At 43.8% G+C, this 18,403-nt stretch overlaps 1 protein-coding gene across 1 annotated transcript in view; it reads left to right on the top strand.

The window, feature by feature from the left end:
* Nucleotides 1-18,403, top strand: part of RRP9 (ribosomal RNA processing 9, U3 small nucleolar RNA binding protein) — a 220,574-nt gene that overhangs the window by 56,880 nt on the left and 145,291 nt on the right. Inside the window, exons 6-7 of the mRNA XM_069206752.1 lie at nucleotides 8,245-8,371; nucleotides 12,405-12,529. Coding sequence (XP_069062853.1) covers nucleotides 8,245-8,371; nucleotides 12,405-12,529 — 252 coding nt within the window. The remainder of the gene's footprint in view (nucleotides 1-8,244; nucleotides 8,372-12,404; nucleotides 12,530-18,403) is intronic.

Genomic DNA, 18,403 nt, shown 5'->3' on the forward strand with positions numbered 1-18,403 from the left:
TCCGAATCAACACCGCATCGAAGATCGAAGAGCTCCGGAGCCCTTCGGGGTAGTTTTCGATCCCTGTCGGGGCCTGCTCGGCCCGACCGCGTGTAGAAGAACGCCGATGGAACGGACCCCGTTCCGTTTCTGTCCCAAATGCCACAAAAAATACCCCTATTCAGACCAACACTTGGTCTGTAACCTGTGCCTATCACCTGAGCACAGTGAAGACACTTGCGAGGCCTGTCGTGCGTTCCGGTCCCGAAAAACACTCCGAGACCGTCGAGCAAGAAGACTTCAAATGGCGTCCACGCCGACAGCGCACCGAGAGTTCGAGGTACGGGAAGAGGAAGAAACCTTTTCGATACACGAATCGGACTCCGAGGAATTCGACGATCCACGAACCGTGAGTAAGACGTCGAAAAGCACTCATAAGAAGATTGTCAAGGCCCAGGGGACGCCACTGCCACCAGGCCATGGCTCCACCCATAAATTCGGTGACCGACCATCGGCACCGAAAAAGGCCCAATCAGTGCCGAGACCGTCCGACTCCGGTCGAGACACCGGCACGCAGCCTTCTCGGGACCGAGAAAGTGCTGGAGACATACATCGACACCGAGATAGCGGTGTAGACACGGCTCGACGCCGAGACAGCGGCACCGATGAAGATCGACGCCGAGATGTTTCGACTCCGAAAAAGAAAAAAGCCACCTCGGAGCCGAAAAAAGATGCAGACAGGGTTTCGGTGCCGAAACAACCTGCAACCGACCCAGTTTCAGGCTCTTATACAGAAGAGCAATCAATGACCTCCCAAATGCGAAAGCATAGGTTTGAGGAAGACCCGCAATCCACTGATGTAGACCATACGCAGAAACGTATTTTTATACAGCAGGGGACAGGAAAGATAAGCACCCTTCCCCCTATTAGGAGAAAGAGAAGACTGGAATTTCAAACTGACCAAACACCACAAACAAAAATGGTGAAAAGGGTTACTCCGCCACCCTCTCCTCCACCTATAATTCACGTCTCGCCAGCACAAACACCATCACATTCCCCGGCTCACACCACCATGAGCCAAGATGACCAGGATCAGGACGCATGGGACTTATACGATGCCCCTGTGTCAGATAACAGTCCGGAGGCATACCCTACAAAGCCATCACCACCAGAAGACAGTACTGCATATTCTCAGGTGGTGGCTAGAGCTGCACAATTCCACAATGTAAGCCTCCACTCAGAACAAGTCGAGGATGACTTTCTATTCAACACCCTCTCTGCCACCCACAGCTCCTACCAAAGCCTGCCTATGCTCCCTGGTATGCTTCGGCACGCAAAAGACATCTTTAAGGAGCCGGTCAAAAGTAGGGCAATCACACCAAGGGTGGAAAAAAAGTATAAAGCACCTCCTACAGACCCTATTTTCATAACTTCGCAGCTGCCACCAGATTCTGTCGTCGTAGGAGCAGCTAGGAAAAGGGCCAACTCCCACACATCTGGGGACGCACCACCCCCAGATAAGGAAAGCCGCAAGTTCGATGCAGCTGGAAAGAGAGTCGCAGCACAAGCTGCAAACCAGTGGCGCATCGCTAACTCACAGGCACTTCTTGCGCGCTATGACAGAGCCCATTGGGATGAGATGCAACATCTCATTGAACATCTACCCAAAGACCTACAAAAGAGGGCAAAGCAAGTGGTTGAAGAAGGACAGAACATTTCAAACAACCAGTTACGCTCCTCCATGGACGCAGCAGACACAGCTGCAAGAACAATAAATACATCTGTGACCATCGGAAGGCATGCATGGCTACGAACGTCTGGGTTTAAACCAGAGATTCAGCAGGCAGTTCTCAATATGCCATTCAACGAAAAAGAACTGTTCGGTCCAGAAGTGGACACGGCGATTGAAAAACTCAAAAAGGACACGGACACTGCTAAAGCCATGGGCGCACTCTACTCCCCGCAGAGCAGAGGAAATTACAGCACCTTCCGCAAAACACCCTTTAGAGGGGGGTTTCGGGGTCAGGCCACACAAGCCAGCACCTCACAGGCAACACCATCCAGTTACCAGGGACAGTACAGGGGAGGCTTTCGGGGCCAATATAGAGGAGGGCAATTCCCTAGGAATAGGGGAAAATTTCAAAGCCCCAAAACCCCTACAACTAAGCAGTGACTCACATGTCACTCACCCCCTCCACACAACACCAGTGGGGGGAAGAATAGGTCATTATTACAAAGCATGGGAGGAAATCACTACAGACACTTGGGTTCTAGCAATTATCCAAAATGGTTATTGCATAGAATTTCTACAATTCCCTCCAAACATACCACCAAGAGCACAAAATTTATCAAAACATCATTCCGAGCTCCTGGAGATAGAAGTTCAAGCACTATTGCAAAAGAACGCAATCGAGTTAGTACCAAACACACAAATAAACACAGGAGTTTATTCACTGTACTTCTTAATACCAAAGAAGGACAAAACGCTAAGACCAATCCTAGACCTAAGAATACTAAACACATACATCAAATCAGACCACTTTCACATGGTCACACTACAAGAAGTGTTACCATTGCTGAAACTACACGACTACATGACAACATTAGACCTCAAAGACGCGTATTTCCATATACCAATACATCCATCGCACAGGAAATACCTAAGGTTTGTATTCAACGGAATACACTACCAATTCAAGGTACTGCCTTTCGGTTTAACAACCGCACCAAGAGTCTTTACCAAATGTCTAGCAGTAGTCGCTGCACACATCAGAAGGCAGCAAATACATGTATTCCCGTATCTAGACGACTGGCTAATCAAGACCCATTCGTTAATAACGTGCTCACACCACACAAATCAAATCATACAAACCCTCTACAAACTAGGGTTCACAGTCAACTTCGCAAAATCCAACATTCTGCCGCGCAAGGTACAACAATACCTAGGAGCCATAATAAACACAACAATAGGAGTAGCCACTCCAAGTCCACAAAGAATTCAAAATTTCAACATCATACAACGCATGTATCCAACACAAAAGATACAAGCAAAGATGATATTACAACTCCTAGGCATGATGTCTTCATGCATAGCCATTGTCCCAAACGCAAGACTGCACATGAGGCCCTTACAACAGTGCCTAGCATCACAGTGGTCACAAGCACAGGGTCACCTTACAGATCTGGTGTTAATAGACCGCCAAACTTACCTCTCGCTTCTGTGGTGGAACAACATAAATTTAAACAAAGGGCGGCCTTTCCAAGACCCAGTGCCACAATACGTAATAACAACAGATGCTTCCATGACAGGGTGGGGAGCACACCTCGATCAACACAGCATACAAGGACAATGGAACTTACATCAAACAAAACTGCATATAAATCACCTAGAACTACTAGCAGTTTTTCAAGCACTAAAGGCTTTTCAACCAATAATAGTTCACAAATACATTCTCGTCAAAACAGACAACATGACAACAATGTATTATCTAAACAAACAAGGGGGAACGCACTCAACGCAATTGAGCCTGCTGGCACAAAAGATATGGCGTTGGGCAATTCACAACCAAATTCACCTAATGGCACAATTTATCCCAGGAATTCAGAATCAACTCGCAGACAATCTCTCTCGAGATCACCAACAGGTCCACTAATGGGAAATTCACCCCCAAATTCTGAACACTTACTTCACGCTCTGGGGAACACCTCAAATAGACTTGTTTGCGACAAAAGAGAACGCAAAATGCCAAAACTTCGCATCCAGATACCCACACAGGCAGTCCCACGGCAATGCCCTATGGATCAACTGGTCAGGGATATTTGCCTACGCTTTTCCTCCTCTCCCTCTCCTTCCTTATCTGGTAAACAAACTCAGTCAAAACAAACTCAAACTCATATTAATAGCACCAACTTGGGCAAGGCAACCATGGTACACAACGCTGCTAGACCTATCAGTAGTACCCCACATCAAACTGCCCAACAGGCCGGATCTGTTAACACAACACAACCAAACGATCAGACACCCAGATCCAGCATCGCTGAATCTAGCAATCTGGCTCCTGAAATCCTAGAATTCGGACACTTACAACTTACCCAAGAATGTATGGAAGTCATAAAGCAAGCCAGAAGGCCATCCACCAGGCACTGCTATGCCAGTAAATGGAAGAGGTTTGTTTGCTACTGCCATATTAATCAAATCCAACCAATACACGCAACCCCAAAACATGTAGTGGGTTACTTGCTTCACTTACAAAAATCTAACCTAGCTTTCTCTTCCATTAAAATACACCTTGCAGCAATATCTGCATACCTGCAGCCTACCTATTCAACTTCCCTATATAGGATACCAGTCATTAAAGCATTCATGGAGGGCCTTAAAAGAATTATTCCACCAAGAACACCACCTGTTCCTTCATGGAACCTAAATGTTGTCTTAACTAGACTTATGGGTCCACCTTTTGAACCCATGCACTCCTGCGAAATACAGTTCCTAACATGGAAGGTTGCATTTCTCATCGCCATTACCTCTCTAAGAAGAGTAAGCGAGATTCAGGCGTTTACAATACAAGAACCTTTTATACAACTACACAAAAATAAGGTCGTCCTAAGGACTAATCCTAAATTTCTACCAAAAGTAATTTCACCGTTCCATCTAAATCAAACAGTGGAACTTCCAGTGTTCTTCCCACAGCCAGATTCCGTAGCTGAGAGGGCACTCCATACTTTAGATGTCAAAAGAGCATTAATGTATTACATTGACAGAACAAAGAGCGTCAGGAAAACTAAACAGCTATTTATTGCATTCCAAAAACCTCATGCAGGAAACCCAATATCAAAACAAGGTATAGCCAGATGGATAGTTAAATGCATCCAAATCTGCTACCTTAAAGCTAAACGACAACTGCCCATTACACCAAGGGCACACTCAACCAGAAAGAAAGGTGCTACCATGGCCTTTCTAGGAAACATCCCAATGCAAGAAATATGTAAGGCAGCCACATGGTCTACGCCTCACACATTCACCAAGCACTACTGTGTAGACGTGTTATCCGCACAACAAGCCACAGTAGGTCAAGCCGTATTAAGAACATTGTTTCAGACTACTCCCACTCCTACAGGCTGAGCCACCGCTTTGGGGAGATAACTGCTTACTAGTCTATGCAAAACATGCGTATCTACAGCGACAGATGCCATCGATCTGAAAATGTCACTTACCCAGTGTACATCTGTTCGTGGCATCAGTCGCTGTAGATTCGCATGTGCCCACCCGCCTCCCCGGGAGCCTGTAGCAGTTCGGAAGGTACCTTCAACTATTTGTATATATATTATTTTAACCTTAAATAGGTACATACTTAGTCACTCCATTGCATGGGCACTATTACTACAATACAACTCCTACCTCACCCTCTGCGGGGAAAAACAATCGAAGATGGAGTCGACGCCCATGCGCAATGGAGACAAAAGGAGGAGTCACTCGGTCCCGTGACTCGAAAGACTTCTTCGAAGAAAAACAACTTGTAACACTCCGACCCAACACCAGATGGCGAGCTATGCAAAACATGCGAATCTACAGCGACTGATGCCACGAACAGATGTACACTGGGTAAGTGACATTTTCAATCCCCAACGTGTAGGAACAGTGCAGATATACCAGAGGATATGGGCGAAAATGAACAACTTGGTGAAAGATTAGTGTAGTGATGATCTTAGAGGGTGAGAATTGGAATGTGAGGAGAGGTGGATTCTAGATTGTAGAAGTGGAGAAGGGAGATGCAAGCTGGAGAATGAGGAGCTCTAGCTGGGGGTTACCAAAAATACTATTCTGTACAAGAAATTATACGAATAAAGGATTGCCACTTTCCAAGTGCCGTGGAGTTCTTACAATTAGGTTGGGGGCGGGGCGGGGAGGGGAGGGGGTTTGGGGGGTCCAGATTTAGAGATCTCACTATGGATATAGTGCTCTAAGTTATAAGCTCAGCTCTGATGTGTGAGGTAGGATGTATGTTTGACTGATATATGTAATGAATCTCACCTGCCGAACTAAAAAAAAAAAAAAAAAAAAAAGTTTTTTTTTTAAGTCTTATTAAATACACAAAGTACTATCTGGTGATAAATATTTTTTTTATTGATCTTAACTTTAAAAATGATTTTTCTTTTTAACACGTCAGCAACAGTGATTTAGAGAGTGAAGAAGAATGAAGATGATCGAAATGGTGCTTATTCTACTAGTAGTTACTTATCGCTCCGTGAAAATCCCTGTAATGTCCTTTTATCCATGCAGAATGAAACACCAGTTTAAGGACTCTGAACAGCTTCATATTTCCTGTACCATCTAGTATAATAGCGGCCATTTTGTGAGTAGCTGTTGCAAGAAAGTTGGAACAGGTTTTTGACTCAATTGGCTAATAAAAAATAACTTGTAACTGATCCTAATTGAAAGCATTGCCTTTTGTCAATTACTAGTCATGCCTTTTGTGCCATCGTAAGAGATCGTGCTCAGACTAACTTAGAACTGAAGATTCAAATCTTTGGTTAGTTTTACAGGCTAGCCTGGATGTGTGTTTTTACTAGATGAACATGCCATTCTCTGTTATACTAGCTCAATTGAATCACAAGAGTGCTGCTGCATTGTTTTGGGGAACCTCTAATTTAGAAACCCCCAAAGGTGTCTTCCAAAGGACTGGAGAATATCTTAAGCTTTTTTTGAGGATTTGTCTCTTCTACTTTCTTTATTTTCCAGAAGACTAAACGCCCAGTGTCAGCCATGCAAGGCAACTAGTAGATCAAACAAGCAGTGAAATACCTATAGGGATATTAATGAAAAGAACTGGATGTATGATGCGTGTGCCAACCACGCATGCTTGAACAACGTGGTCGGAACAAAGACCCTGTTGTTTCCACAAATGCCTTTACCATGCATGCCTTTTCGACTTTTCGTTTTAAAGGCTAGCCTAGTAAAGGCATGTGTGAAACGGCATGTGTGGTTTTTGTATGCCATCCCCCCACCCACCCTACAAACACAACTACCCGACCCACCCACCGTCTTAAAAATACAACTACCCCACCCCTAAAAACTACCCCGATCCCACCCACCCAGAGCCCTAAAACCTACCCTGACGCCCTCACCCGCTCTAAAAACTGACCCCACTCCAAAAAAAAACTACACCCCTAAAAACAATTACCCCGAACCCTCACCCACAAAATAAAACTACCCCGACCGCCCTACCTGCCCCTAAAAACTACCCTGAGCCCTAAAACCTACCCCAACAGCTCACCTGCCCTAAAAAAAAGACCCCCAAAAGTAAAACTACCCTGACCCTAAAAACAAAACTAACTCAACCCCCACCTGCCCTAACTACAGAATTACACCTACCCTCTCACCCCAACCTCTAAATACATAATTACTCCAACCCGCGCCCTAAAAACCATAATACCCCGACCACCCCCATCATCCCGCCCTTAAAACAAAGCTATCCTGACCCCCCGCCACTTTAAAAAAAACCTTAAAACTACACCAACCCCTCTCCCAACCCCACTTACCTGATTGCATCCTACCCCAGCCCCGAAACAATTATCCCAACCCCCACCACTAAAAACCCGAACCCCCACCACTAAAAACCCGAACCCCCACCTGCCCTAAATACAAAATGACCGACCCCCCCCCCCCCCCAAAAAAAACATAGTACCCTGACCCCACCCTAAAAACAAAGCCACCCGGCCCTTAAAAAAAAACAAAAAACCATCCCCACCCCTAAAACCTACCCCAACCCGAATTACCCGACTGCATCCTTCCCCGCCCATAAAAACAAAATTATCCCGAACCCCGACCTGCCCTAAAAACCAAGTTAACCCGCTCCTAAAAACCCAACCCCCCCCCACCCGCCCTAAATACAAAATTACCCCAACTCCCATCCCTAAAAACATTACTCAGACCTCCCGCCCTAATAACAAAACTACCCCCCCAACTGACTTACCTGACTGCGTCCTCTCCCAATGTTGACTTCCTTTTTTTCTGCCTTAACCACACGTGCGTTTTTCAGTGGTTAAGGCAGAGAAAAAGGAAGTTGTTAATGCAAGCGTGGTTCTGCTTGCATTAACAACATTGTTGTGGTTCCGGCCGTTTCCAAATGAAATACCTATAGTAATGTAAAGAACAGACCCTAGAGAATTTGTTGAATTCTTGTCCACCTTTCTATAGACTGGTATGGACCTTATAGTGGTTGATTTCTATGTGATGATAAATGGCTAATTTCAGTTGTTTTGCAGTTGCAGCCTCCGGACCCAGCAGAGGTTCGACTGTTACGGGGCCACCAGTTACCTATCACCTGTTTGGTCATCTCTCCTGATGATCAGCACATTTTTTCTTCTGCAAAAGATTGCTCCATAATTAAATGTAAGTATTTATTAAATTTAAGGATTTTCTGTAGAGCAGCAGAACCTAAGGGTAAGTGTTCTTTAGAATGAAAAACGAGAATACAATTAACCATAAAGAACATTGGGTACAAGTTATTGTATTGGAAGTGTCCCTTTTCATTATACTTTGCTCATTAATTCAGAGGAAGGTAGCAGAAGTGCTTATAGTTCCATAGACTTGTTGCACCTCCCATGAATGACTAGTGTGGTGCCTACCAGATTTTGAATTTTGGGGATACCAGCAGGGGTGATTTCTTGTTTATTAATTCACATTGTCCTCCCTATCTGGTGCATAGATTGGCTAGTGTTAGCAGTGGGGTTTCTGGTTGACTAGAGTATGCACCTTAGACAGGCCAAACCCACCACTAGCAGGACAAGTAAGTTACACACCAAAGATAACCTGTGCCCACGCTCTGGTAACTTGGCACAGAGCACTCAGGCTTATCCCCCCGAGGCAATGTCTAAAGCATTGGCACAACAAACACTCACCAGTGATGCAATAAATACACCACAAAAGATACTTTCCACTGGATTATATAAAAAGTGTCATATTGGAGATATATCCTGAGGCCAAATATATCATTGGTCATACATATTGTGCTATTACTGAATAATGTCTGTTACCCTAATGATGCACAGCAAAATTATATGAATTAGAAATACTGTGTGTATGATGCCAACACTAAAGTTAAACTTGTTGCCCAGATCTTTAGAGACCCCAAAACGAAGTACATTAGAAAACATCAGAACATGAAATGTAATAGCTGGAACCCGTGTGCTCTTCTTAGCGGGGTTACAGTAATCTTTGCTTGGTTGGAAAAGATGGTTTGCTGGTGTAACACGTAGGCTGCATGAGCACCTGATGAGCTCCTACTACATGTGATAAGGTAAGATGAGGGATTTCCTCAATTTAACACCTCACCGGGGCCTTTGTCAAGGAATTGCCCAATAACTTCACACAGATCAAATGCCTCACATAAGTATCAAAAAAACTGGGGACAGCACACAAAAACCGCACTTTCTGGTGGGGGACCTCACTGGGTCCTCCATGTGTTGATGGCCTGGGCAGCTGCCCGCAAGCACACTAAGCAGCTGCAATAGCCACAGGAGTTGCTGCAGGCAAGGAAGATCTCTGGGTCTCTCCAGGCAGCCTGCGCACTACATATAAGTGATTGCTGGGGCAAAGGATGGCTACACCTCTAAGCAGCGCCCGCACCATGAGAATCGCAGCCCTTCTAGGTGCGGCGCTGCGGGCTGCTGGCCAAGGCTTCCTGTCTCCTGGCAATGTGCTCTGGAAAGCAATGCCTGTTCTGGAACCAGAGTAGTCCTTGCATCCCTGGGGACCCGCAGTGAAATGCTGCAGGGCTGTGCTTCAGAAGCTAAGTCTTCCCCTCACCGTAGTCTGGCAGGTGCTGTCTTGCACTCTACCTAGATGCTATGTGGGTGTCTTCGTTGAAGTAGGCGGAGCACTGCATTGACTGGGGGCCCTGCCGCGTTTGGCCATGAGAGCACAGGCTTCCTTCCCCTTCTTGGCTAAGAAAGAGGAGTGCGATCAGGCCGTCGCTTTCCTCGTGGTCCTGGGTGGTTACCGCACAAGCTGCTCTTTAAGCCATAGGCAGCGCTTCACCCTGCGCTGACGGCAATGAGATTAATAAAGCCCTCACCATGCGCTACTGTAGAATGACTTGGCTGGCCAGACCAAGAGTCCCACGGCCAGTTCTGGAGTCACCGTCAGCTCCATTAGGGCACTGGGAGCACAATGGGGACTGGACAGCAGGCCAACACATACAGGCAAGTAATGGTGGTTCCTCCTGACAATCTTGCAGTTCCTGGTGTAAACAAGGACAGAGAGCAGCTTGCAGCAGGGCAACAAGCAGAAAACAATCCAGTGAGTACTTTAGTCCACCCAGCAAGTAGTTAGCAGCAGGGTAGCTGCAGAAGAGCAGTCCAGATGAGTCCTTTCGGCAGTGTAGCAGTCCTTCTGGCAGAAGTTCAGTCCCAGTTGCAGAAGTGCTCTAAAAACATGAGGTCAAAGCCTTAAAACCTACGCTCAAAAATGTCTTTGATGTGAGGAGTGACTTCGAAGGAACCCCTTCAAGTGTAACACAAACCCCTTTCAACCCAGACCTGGCTCCAGACATCAGTAAGGGGTAAATCAGCACTTTGTGTGAGGGCAGGACACAGCCTATTGACATGTAAGGTGTGAGCAACATTTCCCTCTCCCAGCCCAGGAAGACTGTCCATATGCAGATGCCTCTCCTGTCACACCCAGGCCATCCTGTGTTGTGGCTGTATCGAAAGTATGCACAAAGTGTAGCTGTCACCCTGCCCTAGATGTTGATTGGAGTCAGGCTGCAAAGCGCATAGTTATAACCACAGAGAAATGCCCACTTTCTAAAAGTGGCATTTCTAACATAATAATATAAAATCGAACTACACCAGTAAGCTGGATTTTTCACTACCATTCCAAACATGCCAAACATGGCAACACTACTCCTTTCAGATCAGAAATTACCATTTAAATGCATAAGGAAATTCCCAATGCTAACCTATGAGAAGAGCAACCCTCACAGTAGTGAAAAATGAAATAGGCTGTTTGTCCCTAATAGGACATGTAAAACCTTAAAGTACATGTCCTACCTTTTACATGCACAGTGCCCTACTCGTAGGGCCTACCTTAAGATGACTTGCGCGTACTAAAAGGGGTGTTTAGGCCTTGGCAAGTAGCTTGAAATGCCAAATCAATGTGGCAGTAAACTTCGCATGCCGGCCCCCCAGTGGAAGACCTGAGACTTACTTGAAAAGCTACTTCTGTGTGTGGCACAGTCTAGTAGCATTTAATTTCCAGGCCCAGTGGTATATGGTATACCACTTTACAAGGGGCTTACATGTAAATCAAATATGCCAAACAGGTGTGAATCATTCGAGCCATTTTTTAGGGGAGAGAGCACATGCACTTAACCACTGGTTAGCAGTGGTACAGTGCCCAGAGTCCTAAAGCCAACAAAAAGAAGGTCAGAAAGACAGAAAAAGGAAGACAAAAAGTTTGGGGATAACCCTGCGGAAAGGGCCACTTCCAACAGCTAGATACTAAGGTTATTTAGACAAATGCCTTTCTGTTCTTCTCTCCTTTGTATTACTCTTTGTATTCTTGCTCAATAATCTAGAGTACGTCCACGCTTATAACATCGATTTGCTGCGTCTTATCAGGGCCTGCCCCCACATTGATGCCTGATAGCGAAGATTAAAAGGCATATAGCGAAGATTAAAAGGCATATTCATGCTACAGAGTCTAGTGCACATCAGTAGAGCCATCCCATCTGAGGTCAAAGACCTCAAGAAAATCTTGTTAACATACAAAAACATCCACACCCTATTAGATGTCACCACCATGAAGAGCCATTTATACTGTTACACCATGTCATGGTGTGGAGTAGTCCTTGCCTCAACTATTTTGATGGCTACTATAGAAATAAGACTAGGTTTGATTAGGAACCTCTGTTTTACAAGTGAAGGCACCCTGGTTCGCGTAGCTGAAAATCATTATAAAGTGTTAACTGAAGCCCTTCATGTTTGAGTCTTTTTTTTTTTTTTTTTTTTTTTTTTTTTTTTTTCTTCATTGTTTATAGATTAGGATTTTTATATGAAAAGTAGTAAGACTGATCCATAATCTGATGCTGGGAGAAGGTTGGGCAAATAATTTGGGGATCTAACTATGTAAAACATTAAAGTAAACTTTAAGTGGGGAAAACCAATCCAGCTGTGTTCTTTTGGTGGTGGCTGGGACCTGTAATTTGATCAGAATTAGATCAGGAGTGGTATTTAGACATTTACCTTATTCCAGGCCAAGCTTCTTGTCAGTTTAGGTTTGTGTGCTAACGTAAAGACTCTCTACAAGAAAACAATTTGCCCCATTTCACTTGCATTTTACCCTTTCTTCCCCAACCTTTTTTGACATTTGATATTTTTTCCGAACATGAATTGAGCCTGTATGACTGACACTATTTTTACAGGGGATGTTGCAAGTGGGAAAAAGTTACATACTATCCATGGTGGAAAGAAAGGAACAGAGGATCATCATGTTGGTCACACGGCCCATGTCCTATGCATGTCCATCTCCTCAGATGGAAAATATCTGGTAAGAATAATTGCTGATGTATATGCACACTTCTACCATGGATAGCCTTACAGAATCCACCTGACCATGCTGGAGAGCCTTTGTGGAGATGTGTATTTCAGACGTTTGACATAATTCAAAATAATGATACATGAAGGCATGGCTGGGAGTAGGCACTTAGAGTATTTGAAGGCATAGCAGGAACAAAGTGGATGAAACTGTAATTTAGGAAGCTTATTTAACACAAAGTACACTCTCAGGGAACCGCAGGTAAAAATGTGATAGTTTACTTCCCGGCTTGCTATTCTGTGCTCTACATTACCTTAGAGGATCTAACGAGTGGGAACAGAAAGCTACTACCTTGTAATGTCACTTCTCTGTCATAGGAGTCTACACCAGATTCATGAAAATCCCCCAGAAAGGGCTTCGGAAAGTATTGCAAGGGGCCCATTTGTTGGGCATTCTCAAGAACAGCATTCGATTAATTAGTTGTGTGCTTCCACTGAAAGTGTTTGTATTATGATTAGTGCCTTGTGTGAAGGCGTATGCTCAGTACTGCAGGACTGAATTGCCAGTTGTGGCAAGCCAGTGACCAAGGACTGTGCTAGGTTATGACATAGGCAATAGCCTGACATTTGTGAAAAACATATGTTAAAGTCCATATGTATTTAAGGCCGGTTTATTAAAGCCTTTAGTTTTAGGCTGTAACAATTAATGCAAATAGTTTTTCCAACTAATGTTCTACACATTTGCAGTTTTATAACTGTATGCTTGATGGTTCCCAGTGCATGCATGCTTCAGCAGGCCTATTTGGGCAATAGTGACAAACAAAAGATAGAGGGTTGATGGATTTATTAGTTCAGTGTGAAAAGTTGTCAGATGCCATAGGTTTGATCTGTTTGTTGCGAAAAGTTATGACCAAGCCAGTAGGCCTGGCTGGCAGTAAAGGGTGGGTTGTTCTTACAATGGCTAAAGCCTGTTGCCAGGTAATTTGGTTATGTGGAATCACACAGATTGCAAGAGAGTAGGCAAGGATTTTGGTGACCCACTCAAGCAAACCGTGGAGAGAATATTCAATGATTATCATGTTCGGCTTCTTTGGGAAAGAATTGTATTTTTGCTAATGTAATCTTTACATTTTTTGACTTTTTCAACAGTATACATCATGGTTGCCTTGTTCAATGCAGTATGTCCATGTGGATTATGGTGACAAACCAATGATAAGATATATACACCGGATAGGTTCATTTGCAAACGTTATGTCGGATGCCTGATCTGTTTATTATGAAAAGGTCCGACAGAGGCAAAAGGCCTGAATTTGTTCATGAAGTTCATATGTTAGTCAATAAGCCTTTACGTGCAGATTGTTATTGCATTGTGTTAAAGCCTGCAGACCTGTATTTTGTTGCAAGAGATTTCATATATTACCTTTTGCAGGCTATGATTTTGGTGTTGATTAACCCTTTTGGTAAATTCAAGGGATAGAAGTTTTGAATTGTCATAATTCTGGCTAGAATCTCTTTAGATTTTCAGTCAGGCTTGTTTGTTGGTCAATATATTGTAATAAAAATAAATAAAAATCATACAGACCCCTGGGCGTGATGGTTGTCAAGGGAGACACCGGTTTCAAAAGTTCGTAGCAAGTTGGGACTCTACATGGACACATCCCTCCTGACACTGTGACTGACGTATAAATTATCAGGAAACCTAGTGCAGAATGTTGGTGAGCACAGAAACACTGCTGTGACCTGGAAGCAGACATGGCAGATCACCTAACTAAACTAGGTGCAGTCAAAATGGCATCTGTGCGCTAGAAACATTGATAAGATGAAATATATATCTATACACATACGTGCTTGATCTTTAGTCGGTGCATGACCAGATAATGGTGACAGCTTTGCGTCTTCTGCTGATAACTCAGAAATGGCTGGAAAACACTGGGCTTGCGACAACCTCTCATCTGTGGTGCAAGGCAGAAGACTTCAGCGCTTGAGCTGCACAAAGTGTTGCTGGAGAGGATAGTTGCAGATAGCAGAGACCGAAGAACTGGCATTTAAAAATATCTGCTATAGTTGACTACATCCATTTGAATTAAACATTCACCCCAAAGAAAGTACAATCACCTCCGAGGAAGACGGGTGAGCGATAACTGCACTTGGAAGATGAAGGGTGCTAGTCAGATGACTCGAGCACATGTGCCTAAGTTGAAGGTAACTGAGTTTTACGAGAGAGAGCGAGATAACCAAACACCGACACATCAGGAAACTCTCAGCAAAGAAGGGGAACTTGAGACCAATGTCTGACCCAGAAACTGTAGCCTCCTGCAGGTGCTCCTGATATGATCTTGCTTTGAGTCCATTGAGTTCAGTAGAAAAAGTGATGACCTTGGACACACATCAAAAGGTGCCACAAAAACATGGTGGGAGGAGAAGAAAAACCATTCTGTGAACGAGCCAATACCTTATTAGTAGTTGGAGAAAGGTAGTCACTAGTTCTACTACTAGTGGTTAGATTGGGTGGATGAGGTGGGGCACGCACTAGTCAACCAGTAGGCACTGAGATGCTTTTTTGCCGAAGGATATGTTGTGGCTATTTGAAATGGTTTTGTTAAATGATGAGGAAAGAGCAGATAGCAGGTAAAGAAGACAGCAGCACAATTTGTGGGCAGCTTGGCAGAGGATTAGGATACAGCAAACATTTCTCACTATAAATTCAATGTTTTTCCTCTCCCAATAAAAAGAAACTTGGGGATGTATTTTGACGCAGGACCAAGAAATTGTTTTCTTGCAAGAAATACAGTTGTTTAGAAAAGTCGAATGTTGTATGAAACGCAATAAATATCCTCTTCAGTTCTGGGCATCAGCCCCCTTGTAAATGGCTGGGATAGCTGTTCTGTGTAATGTGGAGGTGGTGATGGAGAAGGCAAAAGTAAAGATGTTATTGCAGGAACATAAAGGTTAAGATGCATTATTGGACCAAAATATAATATTAATGCATCCCAATCAAATACAGACCAGGATGTTTTTCTAAGAGCGATCCTGGGAAAACAAATGCCTTGAGGATAGAGGAGTTGATCTGAATCTAGTTAAAATGCGATGGAAGGGATGACTAAAGGGCTGAAAAGAAAGGTTAAGGACTTGATGGATACTGGACATGAACTTCATTCTTACGAGAAAGATTGCACTTCCTATTCCTGTGTCCACCCAAATAGATTATCTTTTTCCAGCACCAGTGCAGATGAGGCATCGTTTTCTGAAATATCTATAGCAAATCATACCCACATCAAAATCATTTGGAGGGAAAACGGAAAACACCATACGTAGGTGCAGGAAAATGGGTTTGGCCTATTTAATCCACCCAAATCTCTTAATTTTTAACCACCTTGTGTTTCATTCTTCAATGTCGGTGTGCCTCTTTACTCAAGTCACTGTCACGGTATTCTGATGGTTAATGTACTGCACATGTTTGCCTTTTTAAGATATCGTTGCTACGATCAGCTAGGGAAAGGGGCAATCGGCTGGTTACACATAAACATGCGTGCGCAAGCATGTGTAAAAACTCAGTAAATAGGAGACCTGGAACATTGAGGACCCATTTAGGCACCCAGAAGAGACGGCTAAAATGCTATCTGGGACCGCCAACCTCTTTTTGAAAAATAAGGGGCAGGACACTTCAGTGTCAGTACGTTTAGGCTCATTTAAAGTGACAGTGGAGGCATTAACACTGAGCATAGCTGCCCAAGCAGAAAGTACTTGTTAGAAAGTTCTGTTGCAGTGTAGACATTTGCCATTTTTAAGGGGCCAAATATCACTAATTAAAACATTCTTGAAAGTGAAAGTCTACTGCTTTAACTTGGACAAATAGTCCATTACCAAGGTGAAAAAATTGGTCCTATGCCAGTTAGGAGACTCGTGTTCCAGAGCATGAAGGTGCATGAATGACACCAAAATACCAACAGTGGACAGGGCAACATGAGAGCAAGAAAACAATAGGCACATATATAATATACGAAAGGGCAAAAAACCTTTGAGGATAATAATGATTTTTATTGTTTGAGTAGAGTCCCCGATCTTCTGCAAGACAATACTGAGACTGCACTAGAAGCCCACATTATGTTTGTGGAAATCTAATTAGCACTTAAGCACATGCACCCACATAAAGCCTCGGCATTGATGGTACCACATCAAGCTTTTCCTCCTCACATAACCGGGAACTGAGATTACCAACATATTTAAATATTTAATGGCAGTGGGGGAGTGGCACACCACCCGTGCAGAAAATGGATATAACATTGATACCAAAATCTGAAACGAAACTTGGGTTGTGCTGTTTTTTAAAATATACCCCTGCTAACCACCAAATCAGAGTTACTTCCAAAAGTATTGGATGCACAGGTGAACATTCTAATGTCATACATAATGGGGGCAGATCAATATGGCTTCATTCTAAACGGAAAAGGAAAACATTACCTCAGGAGATTACCAACCTAGTAGAGAAGGTGGAAGGAAGGAAATGCCAGTGATGTTAATATTGCTAACTGCTGAAAAACATTTGATCATGTGCACTGGGACTTTATTTGAAGTGCTACTGAAAATTGGTCCTTAGATGATGGTTAGGTAACAGACCGCTGTAAAGCTGTGCAAACGAGGGTAAGAGTAAATGGTAGTAAATTTGGCAGCTTTGTGCTTGAATGAAGAAAGAGAGGGATGCTCACTATCACCTCTGCTATTTGCACTTGTAGTGGAAGCCCTGGCTGTAGCAGTATGTATCCATCCAAGTATAGTAGACGATATACTGTGAACAGTGACTGAGTCTAAAACATTGATTGCAGCATAAGTGTATTTACTGGAGGACTTGGAAGAGATTTCAGACTGGAAAATAAGTTACCATGTCATTAAATATCATCCTTCTGTGGGAGTGAGACAAAGTCCTAAAGATAGATTGAAATGGTTGCCAACCAAAATTAAATACATACCTTGACCTTTACATAAAAAAAGGGGAATGGCATATGGTGAAGATTTGTGACACTGGCAAGTTTTTTATTTTTATATATATATATATATATATATAATATGGTATTTTGCCTCTGGTGTCATGGCTCCCTGTTCTGTGCTTAACAGCTAACCAGTTCCCTTATTTTGGCACTCGACTCTGTAGTGAGACAGGATGGTCCAAGGATTACCCAGAGGAGATTCTGTAGGCTACAGGCTTAGCAGCAAACAATACTTAATAAATTACAGTGCAGAGGGTCCCAGCCCCCCAAATTGTGGACCGATTGGTTCTGCTCCTGGATCCCTGTAGAGTACTTACCAACTTGCTTTGTACTGTAGAGAGTTCACAGGGTGTTAATTCCACAAGGCCCCTCAGGACGCCATAGTGCGACCTATGATTCTCAGACTACTTATCTACATGGACTTGGCTACTATCCTTCAAGCGGCTCGCTAAACCCCTGACCTCTGTTGTGCCTTTAAAAAGTTACAATTTTTCCTTACTTTACTGCCGAAGTACAGCTGTAACAGATGTCTTTTCTTGAAGTAAAACAAACTCAGTGATGTAGCTCTAGTACATACTGCTCTAGCCTGCCCTTTTAAAGGTAATGCTTCAAGGCAAATCCTTCTTCTTTGATAGGCCAGAGCTGGTGTGGGACTGCGAGGAGGAGAGGAGACTGTGACTACCATGTCCTCTGTCATCACCAGTAGGCTGAAGGCGAGAATAGATGCCCAAGCACTGAAGCAACAGGCTCACATAGGAGAGACACTGGCCGGACTTGGGAATTCCCTACAGCAGTGATGCGGGGGTACATAGCATAAAAATGCTATATTTTTGTGAAGTGTAGGGCTAGAATATTGTTGATCAGTCTAGCATAATGAGTGAAGCTGAACATACCTCTAGCCC

This window comes from Pleurodeles waltl, chromosome 9, assembly GCF_031143425.1.
Source record: "Pleurodeles waltl isolate 20211129_DDA chromosome 9, aPleWal1.hap1.20221129, whole genome shotgun sequence".
NCBI lineage: Eukaryota > Metazoa > Chordata > Amphibia > Caudata > Salamandridae > Pleurodeles > Pleurodeles waltl.